This window comes from Eschrichtius robustus, chromosome 3, assembly GCF_028021215.1.
Source record: "Eschrichtius robustus isolate mEscRob2 chromosome 3, mEscRob2.pri, whole genome shotgun sequence".
Taxonomy (NCBI): Eukaryota; Metazoa; Chordata; class Mammalia; order Artiodactyla; family Eschrichtiidae; genus Eschrichtius; species Eschrichtius robustus.
In genome coordinates this window covers 621,460-634,915 of record NC_090826.1, presented here as the reverse complement: position 1 = coordinate 634,915, position 13,456 = coordinate 621,460, and the positions used below count along the sequence as shown (strand labels likewise).

The 13,456-nt window shown below is 61.2% G+C and overlaps 1 protein-coding gene across 1 annotated transcript; it reads left to right on the top strand.

Annotated features, from left to right (window-relative positions):
* Positions 1 to 97: 97 nt before the first annotated feature.
* Positions 98 to 12,962, top strand: SDF4 (stromal cell derived factor 4). Its single transcript, XM_068538635.1, has 7 exons — positions 98 to 207; positions 3,305 to 3,656; positions 6,491 to 6,627; positions 7,116 to 7,229; positions 11,215 to 11,373; positions 11,577 to 11,752; positions 12,420 to 12,962. Exons 2-7 carry the CDS (start codon positions 3,352 to 3,354, stop codon positions 12,594 to 12,596), a joined length of 1,068 nt encoding a protein of 355 aa, XP_068394736.1. The 5' UTR covers positions 98 to 207; positions 3,305 to 3,351; the 3' UTR covers positions 12,597 to 12,962.
* Positions 12,963 to 13,456: the final 494 nt, after the last annotated feature.

The following is a 13,456-nucleotide window of genomic DNA, read 5'->3' as shown; positions in this document are numbered from 1 at the left end:
TCCTCATTGGCCGCCCGGGAGGGTGGTGAGGCCGCTTCCGCCCGGGGGAAAGATGGCGGCGCCGGCATCGGCGCGGGGAGGTCGCACCGCTCTGCGACCCGCCTCTTCCCGGAAGAATGATGGCCGCGGCCTAAGGGGTGGCCCGTTGGAGTCGTCGCGGGCGCTCGGGTCGCGCTCGGCGGATCCTGGGTGCGGCGAGGGAGGCCGGTGAGTGAGGGTCCCAGGACGTGACAGTCCCTGCCCGGCCCCGGGGCGGCGGGAAGGGGGCGCGCCGCAGGCCGACGGGGCCTCGGGCGGCCGGCATCTGCTGCCGGCCGGGCCCCTCGGATGCCGGGGTCGGGGGTCCGTGGAGCCGGGTCGGCGGCCGCGGCCCCGCCGTTCGGGGGGTGGGGAGGGTCCGAAGTCCGGGTGAGGCCCGGGACACCCGGCTCGGCCCGGGGCAGTCGTTGCCAACGCCGTGTGCGACTCCTGAGGCCGAGGACGGAGGTTTTAGAAGAAGCGTTTGCGTTTTAACGACGATGTTCTTATCAGTTTCACCAGAGCGGGCACCAGGGCTGTCCAGGAGTCCGGGATGGGTCCCCCAGTCAGCGGGGCAGGCCCTGCTCTGAAATCTCTTCCCCTGGGGCGGGAAGTGAGCGGCTGACTCCTGTGCTCACCACAGCACAGAAACGTTGTGAATGGAGGGGAGGAAGTGCCCGACCTTCTGATGCCTACACGGTTATTTTGGGGTTACCCTTTGTGCAAAATATCATGTAAATAACACTCCCTGTACTACCCATCAAGATAAGCAGAATGTGGGATTGACTTCTTCCCAGAAGAAAAGTCCAGTCTGTTTGGTGTTTATGGCCACCAGTCAGCAGAGTGGCGTTAAGACCAGGAGGAAGTTGTCTTGGTTTGCTCGTGGGCTTGGGGAATATACGCATCGTGGCAGAGCAGAAAAGGCCTGCTGTGTGGACAGTGTGATGGGTGCTGGGGAGGTGCCCTCAGAGAGGGACAAGTGGGAGTTCTAGTAAACGTGGTTCGGGGGATGGTGACCACACAGAGAGCACAGCTGGTGGGTTCTCGTGGGTGTGGGGAGGGTGCAGGCCCTCACAGACACGGAAAGAGGGACATGAGGCCGCCCTTCCGTGCGAGTTGCTCCTCCAAGGAATGAGCCAGCTGAGCTGGGAGAGCAGGATCTCGTCCAGGGGTCCAGATAGCACCTGGGCCCAGAGGACCTGAAACCGACGGAACGCGTCTCGGGAGACAGTAGAGTGAAGGTTCTCCTGTCTCGGCGCAGAAACAATTCTGAGCAGCAGAGTGACAGTTAAGGAAAGAGTTTATTACTGTAGGACGCTTGTGAGAGATGCAAGCGGGCAGGTGGGAGCTCTGCCCTGAGAACTAAGCTACATTTTTATAGCCAGAGGAAGGTGGGCAGGGGAGAAGACCACCTTCTTCCTCATGCTTGAGTAGATGTCACCCTTCCATCACCAGTTCCTCCTCCTCGTCGAGCGGGGAGTTTTCTTGTCCCTACATTGTCAAACTGGGACTGTCATGGCGCAGTGGAAATGAGCAAAAAGGCGGTAACGCGTACTAAAATACGGTAAAGCATCTCAGGTTTCAGTATAGTGTCACCTTTTCCTTATATTTTTGTTTTTAGCCTGCGCAGAGGAGCGTGTCTTAGGAATCATTAACTTACTGACCTTACTGGGCAGGGTGTGGGTCTCATTCCACCATTTTATTGTCCTGGGGCATGTCTTGTGCTTATGTTGCATGGTTTGTTGCTAAGCAAGCCTGCTTGGTTTTGTGGTTAAGCAAACCTGCTTTCTAGAGTGATCATTAACTTACAGGGGTCTCCCATACTTTTTCCTTTATTTATGATCCCTTAGTGGGATTAACTATTTAGTCACCTGCTTTGTCCCTTTACTCTGTCCTTGTCAGACTGACTGAGGTGTCCCCCTGCCAGGGGAGACGTTAGTCAGGAGCACGCAGGGTAGAAAGGAGGCATCAGAGAAGCAAGTGGTGGCGGCTGCCAGCCGGGGAGAGCCTGTGGCCCTGGCCGTGGGCTGCGCTGCCAGCCAGCACAGGTGCCTGCTTGGCCTGCTGGAGGGCACCGTGGTTCGAACCCCTAGTGCCTCACCCTGGACACCACCTGGCCTGGGGGGGCCTCCCTCTGCGGCTCCCGGTCAGTCCTGCTGGAGGGGGGCCTCCGCGGCACCTGGGAGGGCCGGCAGGTGTTTGCTGGGTGGACGAGCTCCGAGAGGAACACGTTAAGGGGCAGGAAGGTCCGGAGGAGCCCAGTGGGATGTGGGGAGGGGACCTGGAGGAGGAGCCATAGGGTGGGGGGGGGGAGGAAGGCAGGCGGCCCGGGGGAGGAGCAGGTGTGGGAGAGGCCGGGCGGCCGAGTGCTGGGTGTGAGCGCCTGTGGCCCTGGGATCCCTGACGTGGACAGAGGGTGGCCTTGTTCCTTCACCGCCAAGCCTGGGCACGCCCAGGGTGACAGACTTCCTGGGCACTCTGGCCTTATCGGTGTTCGTGTGTGTGAACATGAGCAAGGACGCCTGTGTCTGTGTGCGCGTGAGCACATGTGGGCGTACGTGTGTATATGTGTGTACGTGTGTATGCTTGCCTGTGTATGTGTGTGCATACGTGTATATGTGCGTGAGTGCACTTGTGTATGTGCACCTGTGTGTGTATACGCTGTGTTTACGTGTGTACGTGTGTGTGCACAAGGGTCATGGAGGTGGGGAGTGGGAGGGGTGGTTCCCTGCCCGGTGGGTTTGGGCTTCGCTGGCACCAGGCCCTCACAAAGCCTTGGGGCGGGGAGTCTGAGGCTGAGGCGGGCAGGTGCCTTAGTCAAGGTCCCGGAGCTCGTGAGTGCTGAGCTGGTATCCGGAGAGTGAGTTACGGTGACTCTGGGGCCAGCCTCCAAGGATAGCCGTGCTGGGGACAGCTGCGGTGGGCCTGGAGAAGGGGCAGGGTTAGCGGTGCGGGGCGTACCTTGAGGCAGGGCCACCTCATCGTGGTTGGAGGGGGGAGTGGAAAAAGGAGAAAACAGGATGCCCAGCATAGGTCCTGGAAACCAAGGACTTCTATTTCGTGTTACAAAGTAAACGTGTCTTTAGCGAAGTGTTTGTTGGGGCTCCATCAACCGATGGCCCTGGATCCTCTTCGTGGACCATTAAGTGCTGGTTGGGACCTGGCAGCCTCAGGAGTTGGCCGCAGGCAGCTGTGCCAGCTGCAGGGCCTCCTGCGTTGCCCTGGGTGGTAGGCGGGCTGCGATCACCACCTCCTCACCTGCCACCCGCCCCCCCCCCCCCCCCAGCTCCCGGCCACACCCGCAGGCCCTCCTGCAGCGCAGACCCCGGCACCATGGCCTCCAGGCAGGCTCCCCTTGGCGGCCTGGCCCCTCGCTGCCTCTGGCTCCTGGGGGCTGTCCTTGTGATGGACGCGTCCGCCCGGCCTGCCAACCACTCGTCGGCCCGGGAGAGGGCGGCTAACAGGGAGGAAAACGAGATGCTGCCTCCGGACCACCTGAACGGGGTGAAGCTGGAGATGGACGGACACCTGAACAGGGATTTCCACCAGGAGGTCTTCCTGGGCAAGGACGCGGGCGGCTTTGAAGAGGACGCGGGGCCTCGGAGGAGCCGGAGGAAGCTGATGCTCATCTTCTCCAAGTAGGTGCCGGCGGGGCCTGCGGGGCGCGTGGGGTGGCTGGCCTCGGCCTCCCTGTTGGTCCAGTCCTGGCTTCGCGCGGCGCAGAGGTGACGAGGCCCCCCTCGGTGACGTGCTGCGGAGCTGGTGCCGTGACACGTGCTCCTGGGAAGTTGGCAGCGTTTGAGCCGCGGGACGTGCAGCCCTGAGCTGCGCCCTGTGTCCGGCAGGGGCTCAGAGGGCGTGGGGAGGGCTGCGTGGGGCGGAGGCGCCAGCACCCTGCTGGTCGTGGGACTGGTCGCAGTGCCAGTTAGAGGCAGGGCCCGTGGGCGCGGAGCCAACTGGCCACACGCATGCGGAGCTGCTGCTGGGCACGGTTGGCCGTCGGCTCCGCTCCGCCATCAGCGCTCCAGTGAGTGTGTGTAGACGGGGCTGTACTGTTTTGCTGGCCTGGAGCCACGACAGGTTGAGGTGATGGGGGAACAGGGCCCACGGGGCAGGTGGTGGGGAGGGTGAGGGGTTTGGCCCGGGGACAACAGCCGGATGGGTCCGCCAGGCCCGATGGGTCTGCTGTCTGCACGTGTTGTGGGTTAGGCGCCCGCAGGCCGTGGGCTGGTCCGGGGCTCTGTCTCAGCGCTGGCCTGGCAGGTCCCAGGTTCTCGGTACTGGCGACACGGTGGCCGCCAGGGTCACGTGCCAGGACCCAGGATGGGTGGCTCTTGGTTTCAGAAAGGAGACTGACTCTCTTGTGGGGGGCTGTGCGCGCACACAGGGGTCACGCGGCCGGGGGACCAGCTCAGGCAGCGTCCCCATCTGTGAAGTGGGGGACCGGGGCCGGGGGCAGTGGTCCCCCGATGCGCCTAGCCGGCGGCCTGGCCCCCTGGATGCTCCCTCTTCAGTTTGAGGAACTGATCGTTGTCAGCGACTGAAGTGACCGAAACCTCGTCCGGCGCCCAGACCTCACTGTCTCGTGAAGCCAGGAAGAAAGCTGTGAGCGGGGCCACAGGGCACGTGGCTTCTTCCAGGGATCAGGAGGGCCAGCCGCGTGCACCGGGCCGAGGGGTCCCCTGGAGTGGGGAGGAGTGGTGACAGAGCCTCCCTCACAGCCGCTCTGGGGGTGGGAGTGGGGTTCAGGTGCGGAGAGCAGATCACGGAGAAATGCGGGGGGGCAGGGTGTCCTGGGGCTGTTGCAGCTGCGCTCGGCTGCATCCGCCCGTGTCGTGTGTCTTCCTTACACGTCCCGTGTCTCGCAGGGTTGTCATCGGGGAGCGCCTAGCCCGTGTTCACCTTCACCCCCCCAGAGCCATCCCGCTTGGAGGTGCCACCATGGGCCCTGTGGGGCCCCTGCCAGCTGCTGTTGCCTCCCCTGCCCCCCGCCCGGGGCAGATCAAACACGTAGCCTCAAGACCTAGCTTTGAACAAACAGAAGTAATGTTGCACAGCACTTCTCAAGTGAGGTTTTTATTCTGGAGTGGTTTTAGGATTACAGAAAGGTGCAGACCGAGGCGCATGTGTGGAAACTGAGGCGCGACGGCGCTCCGTTGCTGTTCCCCGCGCCCCAGGCTGCAGGTCACGCGCTGCCTCAGGGCCCTCTTTCTGCCCGGGATCCCATCCGGGAGCCGACTTTTTCGTGACCTTGACGGTTTTGAGGAAGACCGCTCAGGTGTTTTGTAGCATGTCCCTGACTTGGGGTTTGTCTGCTGTGTGTTCTCCTGGTTAGACAGGGGTTGTGGTTTTTGGAAAGAAGAGCCCAGAGGTGAGGTGGCGCTCGCGTCACGTCACATCAGGGCACCTGACGTCCGCGCGACGTCACGGGGGCTGTCGGCCTGGTCACCTGGCTCGGGGGGTGTCTGCCGAGGAGAGTCGCTCCTCGTCCTGTCCTCCCGTCTCTTTGGCAGCCGCTCGGGGGCAGCGCACCCTCCCGGGGGTGGGAGCGAAGCTCAGGGGAGGACCCGCCTTGTGGCCTGGCGTCCCGTGAGGAGGGCGGCCTCGTGGGCGGCGTCTGCGCCGTGGCGGGGGCGCAGCTCGCGCTGCTGGTCTGGCCGCTCACCTCGTGCCAGCCTTGGCCGCCCGGACCTTGTCGCTGTTCTCCCCTCCCACGCCCCGCCCCTCGTGAGCGCTTCCTTCCTTCCTTGCGCTGCCAGCTGCTCCAGCTTCGCTTCATCTTGTTGTGTTGCTGCCTCAGCCCTAGAATCAGCCAGTTCTCCGGGGAGCGCTGGTTCCTTTCACGGGAGAGTGGGGTTTAGACGCCAGGCCCCGGCAGCGGGTGTGGGCGTTGCTGCTGGGGTGTCATTGTCTGTAGTCCTCTCCTGTGTGTATGTGTGTGTGTGCCGACCCATGCCTGCACGTGTGTTCTGAGCCATGTCCACGGGTGTGCACTAGCCATGCACACACCCCCATATGCACGTGAGTGTGTGCGGAGTGTACAGCTGCCGGCACACTTGCACCTACAGCTGTTTCTTTGTCTCGCTGGCTGTGTTTGTGCGAGTAGACACGACTGCGCTCCGGTGTCTGAGCTCCGGTCCTGTTACCAGGGACTCATCGTGAGTCCCAAGTGTGTGGGTCTATGGAACTGGGTTGACGATTCTCCCCGTCCTGCAGCAGGGGGGGGAGGTTTGTTCCCCTCCCAGTGGTCCCGAGACTGATGGGGTAGTGACACTGCCCAGCGTCCTCCCTGATTCCCCCACTGTGTCCCCCACATCCCCCCGACTTCTCCTGCGTCACCGTTGGGTGGGATGTGTTGCTGTTCATGGTGGTTTTGCGGCTGCCTGCAGAACCCCTCTGGCCATCCTTCTGTCCGTCCACCCGTCTGTCGGGGTCCTGGAGGCCTTGCCTGACACGTCTCGTGGGCCTGTAGGGTGGACTTGAACACCGACAGAAGGATCAGTGCCAAGGAGATGCAGCACTGGATCATGGAGAAGACGGCCGAGCACTTCCAGGAGGCCATCGTGGAGAGCAGGGCGCACTTCCGTGCCGTGGACCCCGACGGTGACGGTAGGCCAACCTCGCCCTGACCCTGATGGCCTGAGGCTGCCGGCGGAGGGCGGTGCCTGGAGGTGTGTGTGGGGGCGGGGCTCCAGGCCGAGGGCCCAGGAACAGGAGGTGAGAGGCAGGAGGGGCCTGCAGGTGCTGCCAGGGAGACAGACACCAGCTTGCCGTGCAGGCGAGGACCAGGCGAGGACCGCGGGGCTAGGCTCTGGCGTGAAGCTTGGAGCCGTGTTTTGCTGCCCCTGCCTCTACAGATGCCCTTATCACAAGGATTTTGGATCAACGGCTTAAAGTAACTAGATACATCTTTTTAAAAATGTTCGATGTTGGGACTCCCGTGGTGGTCCAGTGGTTAAGACTCCTCACTTCCAATGCAAGGGGCTCGGGCTCGATCCCTGGTCGGGGAACTAAGATCCCACGTGCCCCACGGCACGGCCAAAAAAAAAAAAAGCGTTCGTTGTTAAACCTCCTAACAAGTTGTTTTGCTCTTTCAGGCCGTGTGTCATGGGATGAGTACAAGGTGAAGTTTCTGGCGAGCAAAGGCCATGATGAGAGAGAAGTTGCCGATAAGATAAAGAATAAGTGGGACCTGAACGTCGACGAAGAGAGTAAGGGCTCGGCCTCCCGTGGCCAGTGTGGCGCGTGTGGCAGCACAGACGCTGGGAGGGAAGTGGGCGAGGTGGGTGTGGCCACAGCCGGGCGCTCCTGCGGGGCCGTTTGGCAGAGCCCCCAGGACCCTCCAGGTGCCGTGGGTGGGTAGGGGCGGCCGGTGGCCTCAGGTGGGCTTGAGCTCCGGGGAGGAGGTGGCGGAAGCACCGGGAAGCAAGTCTTGGCTGGGACAGGTCCTCAGCGTCAGACGAGACCCGACCCCGGGAGCCGGTGAGGCCAGTGGGGGCTCCTGCCTGAGGTGCCTGGAGGCCGCGGTCCCGGCCAGCTCTCCCCTTAGCTTTTCAGAGACGTTCCTTTAAAAACCCGTCTCCCTGGTACAAAATTTGATGCCTTTTAGCTAAGTCCTGAAGCGCCACTGAAGAGTACTTGTGACCTTCACTGGTTACTGTGTCCAGCTCTGTGCCATCCCGTCCCTCCCGGGGGTTCGTTCGCAGCCGGGTGTCGAGTTCGGCTCGTTGGGGGCTTTGTCAGAGCGCCATGTGCTTCCTGTGTTCTCCTGTTCGGTCTTTACTCGGCGGGTCGTCCCTGCCATTGTCATCCAGCGTGTCGTTTTCTCGTGATGGACACGTGTGTGCTGGATTTTTACTGGGACGTCTCTGTACCTGTGGTGCTACCCTGTTTGTCTCACGTCCACCTGGCCGTCGGGGTTGTGTCATGGCCTCCCGTTGGTGTCTGTGGCCCTTCCCGCCTCGGCTTTGTGAGGGCTGCCGCTGTGTTCTTTGGTCCAGGGATGTTCGTTACTGTCATGTCTGTAGATGTGCTGTGGGCGCCACTGTTCTCTGTCAGGGTCGGTGTTTTTAGCACGGGACTCTCTTGTCTGCCATCAGGGTTGCGATCTGTGCCTTCTTTCTGTGTGCACTTGCTCTTTAGTTTTTAATTCCAAGTTTCGCTGTTCCCTGCTGTTGTGCAGGGAAGCGATTGGCTTCTGTATGTCAGCCTTCCATCCTGTAGCCTTGCTGTGCTTGCTCAGTGGTTCCAGGAGTTTCTTGTCGATTCTTTTGGGTTTTCTACATAGGCGATCGTGACATCATTGAACAAAAACGGTTTATTTCCTCCTTCCCAATCAGTGTCTCTCTTATTCCTTTTCTTGTCTTAGTGCATCAGCTAGGACTTCCCAGTGTGACGTTGAAGAGCAGTGGTGAGAAGGGCCATCCTTGCTTTAAATCTGAATTTAGTGGAAAAGCTTCGACTTTCTCACCATTATGATCTTAGCTGTAGGTTTTTTGTGGATGTTCTTTATCAAGGTGACGAGTTCCCTCTGTTCCTAGTCTGCTGAGAGTTTTCGTCATGAATGGGTGTTGGATTTTGTCAGATGCTTTTTTGCATCTATTGATACGACCACGTGATTTCTTTTCATTAGCCTGTTGATGTGAATATCAGTTGAATTTCAGACGTTGAAGCAACCTTGCCTACCTGGGATAAATCCCACTTGGTCGTAATGTGTAATTCTTTTTGTACGTCGTTGGGTTTGATGTGCTAATATTTTGTTGAATGTTTTTGCGTCTATATTCCTGCGAGACATCAGTCTGTAGTTTTCTTGTGTCCTTTCTGCTTTTAGTGTTAGGACCTCACAGGATGAGTTAGGAAGTGTTCACTCTGTTTCTCTCCTCTGGAAGAGATTGTGGAGATTGGTATGGCCTCCTCCTCACATGTTTGGTAGAATTCACCTGTGAACTGCCCTTGAGACTTGGTTTTTCCAAAGCATTTTGTTTTTTTATGGACTACGTAGAGGTTAGCTTTATATTGTGAGCTAGTCTGAATTTCTTGGTAATAGATGAGTTAAGCTCATTTCTGTTTCTATTGATATTTCTTTTTTTTCCTTTCATCTTTCCCTCTGCTAGTGTGGGATTTAGAGACCCCACTTTCTTTTCTCAGCAGTCACATGACCCTGTCTGGTGGCCTGACAGGTGTGAATGGGGTACCCAGCTTTCCAGGTGTGCCCATGGGGGCTGCCCATTGTGGGCAGGGGGTTTGTATCTTACAGCTTTACTTTTTTCTTCTCAGAGTATTGTTGACCAGAGTCTAAGTCAAGACCATTTTACTCTGTTCTGGGCGGTATAGAGGCCTCCTTCGTAGTTTATGTGGCGTCACCCAGGATTTTGGTTCTGCTGGGTTTTATTTATTTATTTAATTTATTATTTTTGGCTGCGTTGGGTCTTCGTTGCTGTGCGCGGGCTTTCTCTAGTTGCGGTGAGCGGGGGCTACTCTTCGTTGTGGTGCGCGGGCTTCTCATTGCGGTGGCTTCTCTTGTTGCGGAGCACGGGCTCTAGGCGCGCGGCTTCAGTAGTTGTGGCATGCGGGCTCAGTAGTTGTGGCGCACGGGCTCTAGGCGCGCGGCTTCAGTAGTTGTGGCTCGTGGGCTCTAGAGCACAGGCTCACTAGTTGTGGCGCACGGGCTTAGCTGCTCCACGACACTTGGGATCTCCCCGGACCAGGGCTCGAACCCGTGTCCTCTGCATTGGCAAGCGGATTCTTAACCACTGCGCCACCAGGGCAGCCCCTCTGCTGGTTTTTAAACCCTGTAAATAAGATGTTATTTTCTTCCTGAAATGGTTGTTGGCCATTTTTATGTTTGTCTCCATTTTGTGTTTCCACTGTTTGTCCTGGGTTCAGGCTGTCCCCTGAACGTGTCCTGTAGAGGTGCCTGGGGGGGCCCCTGTCCTCCTGCCAGCATTGGGGATTTAGCACTGGCTCCTGGGGCGGCTGCCGGCCGCCTGCGCCTGCTTGTCCGTCCTCAGCGCCCTTTCCCGTGGGGATGTGTGGGGTCGGGACGTGTTCTTCCTGGATCTGGAGTTCATGGTGTCTCCACCCGCCCAGCCCTCACCTCACTCCCGTGTGTTCATGAGTCTGGGACGGGGGGTGAGCAGCTCTGGGGCATCAGAAATGAAAAGCAGCTGTCGAGGGTCCCAGAGGGGGGAGAGCGTGGGGGGAGGGCTGAGCTCGGTGGGCCCCCCCAGGGCCGCCGTCCCCTGCACCACGGACGGGGTCCCTCCAGGCCGCCTCCAGCTTCTGGTGCTGCCAGCGTCCCTGCTTGTGGCCACTGCTCTCCAATCTCATCTCCTCTTATACAAGGACACCTGGGCTTAGGGCCCACCTGAATCCCAGGTGGTCTCGTCTCAAGATCCTATACTAATTTCATCTGCAAAGACCTTTTTTCCAGATCAGGTCGCGTTCGCAGGCTCCGGGTAGACACGGCAAGCCTGTGCCCGTCCCGCCACTCCTGTCCCCGTGGCCGGGCAGGTAGGCAGTGGGCGAACCTGTAGTTGCCACGGCTCTTCTGTCCGTCAGAAGGCACGAGGTGTGAGGCCACAGGCATTGTGTGGGATTCTCCCTGTCGCGACCGGGCCGGGCCCGGGCGTCCCTGTTCCCAGCCGGAAGCTGGAGTTGGGCCCCGGGTGAGCGTGTGGAGCGCTGCGCCGGCTTCTCCCCGCTCCCCAGCGGGACACCCAGGTCGTCACCGACCACCGGCCCCAGGGGCCCCGCGCCGGGCCTTCCACAGTGGCAGGGGTAGCGGGGATCGCGCAGGGGACGCGTGAGTCATATCTGGAAACTGAGTTTTCCTTCAGAGCCCTGCCCGGTGGACAGTGCACGCACGGGTGGAGACGGAAGGGAAGCAAGTGTGCCTTTGTTCCCACAGAGCTGGCGGCCCGCTTCCCGGGAACGAGCGGGGGCGGGGCTGTGTCTGAAGGGGTCTGTGTCCGGGGTGGGGGGTCTGTTTTGGTTGAGGGTCTGCGTCTGCATCTTGGGGCGTCTGTGTATCTGCCCCCCGGGGGCTGAGGACCCTTCCGAGGGCCAGGCCCTTGGCCCCGGGTGCCACCACATCCCGAGCTGACCGCCCCCGTCCTCGGACTGCGTGTCTCGGAATTTTCTGGATGCGTGCAGGGGTCCCGTGTGCGCGGGTCCTGACGGATGTGCCTCTCTCAGCACAGGAAGTCCTGGAGAACCTCAGAGACCGCTGGTATCAGGCGGACAACCCGCCCCCGGACCTGCTGCTGACGGAGAGCGAGTTCCTGTCGTTCCTGCACCCCGAGCACAGCCGCGGCATGCTGCAGTTCATGGTCAAGGAGATCATCCGGGACCTGGGTGAGGCCCGGCCGCGGAGGGCAGCACGGGCCGGTCCTGGGCTGGGTGGCCTGGGGGGGGCTGTCCAGCCGCTGTTTGGGGTCAGGCCTAAACCGCGCAAACTGAAAACCTGGCAGCAAAGCCCCATCAGTTGAGTTTTCTCCTGAGTGGCCTCGGTGGTCCCGCGCCCGCTGGAGTCTGATGACTGCCCCCGTGTTCCGCAGACCAGGATGGTGACAAGAAGCTCTCGCTGTCCGAGTTCATCTCTCTGCCCGTGGGCACCGTGGAGAACCAGCAGGGCCAGGACGTGGATGACGGCTGGGTGCGAGACAGGAAGAGAGAGTTCGAGGAGCTGATCGACGCCAACCACGATGGGATCGTGACCATGGCGGAGCTGGAGGTGGGTGTGGGGCCCGCCGCTCCGGGAAGCAGGGTCGGCCTGGCCGGATGCTGGGGCAGGAAGGCCGCGCGCCGCTGGACCCACCTCCTGCCTCAGGAGTGTCTTCACTGGTGTCGTGTGTAGGTGCTGCGTGGGGCTTGTTTTTCCCCGTCGCTGGATGAGTCATTTCATTTTAGCCAGAATTCTCTGATCCCTGCTGACAGCTGGCGGGACCTCTGGTTCCGGAGCTCCCTCCTGTCAGCCCTGCCATCCCGGCGGCCGAGTCGGTCCGCGTACGTGTGCCCCGCTCCAGGGCCAGCCTTCTCCCTGTCCTGCCCTTCCGTGGCCGGGCACCCTGATGTGGGCGGGGAGCTACCCATGCCAGTGAAGGCTGCCTGGCCCTGAGCCACTTCCGGCCTGGCGCCCACCTTCCAGAACATTCTAGAACACTCCTACCTCCCTGCCCCGCAGCTTCTGTCCTGCCAGCTCACGGGGTATTTCAAACAAGGCCTCACCTCCTGTAGCTGGTTGTGGCGTCACAGCCCTGCCGAGGCAGGGGTGCCAGCCCGCGCGGGCGTCCTCCGGGCGGAGGGTCTCGGCCGCGTGGCCGGGCGCGGGCTGAACGTGAGGAGACGCCTCGGCCCGGGGCGGCGCGGGCTGTGGCGGGGCTGAGCCGGTGCCCTTGCAGGACTACATGGACCCCATGAACGAGTTCAGCGCCCTCAACGAGGCCAAGCAGATGATCGCCATCGCCGATGAGAACCAGAACCACTTCCTGGAGCCCGAGGAGGTGCTCAAGTACAGCGAGTTTTTCACGGGCAGCAAGCTGGTGGACTATGCCCGCAGTGTGCACGAGGAGTTCTGAGCCGCGGCCGCGCCCCCCGCGCCCCCCACGCCCCCCGCCCCGGGCCCCCCGCCGCCCTCGCCGGCTGGCTGCGCTTCCATTCCCGCGTACTCGCTGCCTCTCGCTTCTGAGAACTGGGAGCCCTTGTGCCGGAGGCACTGACCACATCAGGCCCTGCAGGCTCGCCACAGCATGGGAAATAACGCAGCTCCTGCCGTTTCCTTGAAAACTGAGAGGTGAAAGCTTTGCTGGAAACCAGCAGCCGGCGGCTGGGGGGTCAGGAAGGGGCCTCAGAGCCGCCGGCCCCGTGGCGTTCAGTCTCCGAGGAAACGCGAATATTGGTGACAGGAATCACATTAATTTACTTTAAAACGTAGTTGCCTTTTTCTCCCAGCTTCATTTTTTTGGTGGGGAAAAAAAACACGGAGATGATACTTCGGATGTTTGTGGCCAGGCGGCTTCCACTTGAAGCTTTGCGGTGGGCGGTTTGGTTAGAACAGGGGCTTGCTAGCGCCGGTGGTCACCTGCGACACCGGGGAGGACGACATGGGGCCGGCCAGGCGGGACGGCGTCCTGGTGGGGGACAGGGAGGGGCCGCCTGCAGGGTGGGAGTTGGGGGTCTGGGCTGCAGATTTAAAGTCAGGAGCTGGAGTCCAGGCTTGGGTGAGGCCACCTGGGAGGGGCTGGGAGGAAATGGGAGTTTGGGGTGGAGGGGGGGCTCTGAGGACAAGCCCTGGGCCCCCAGGGTGCGGGGCTGGGGGCAAAGAACTGGGGGAGTCCCCAAGAGCCGCCCAGAGTCCTGGCCTGGGGCGTGGTGGGGGGGCGGGGAGGGGCGGCCTGGGGGGTCAGGAGCCTCTGGCGGGAGGGGCGAGACCTGGTCC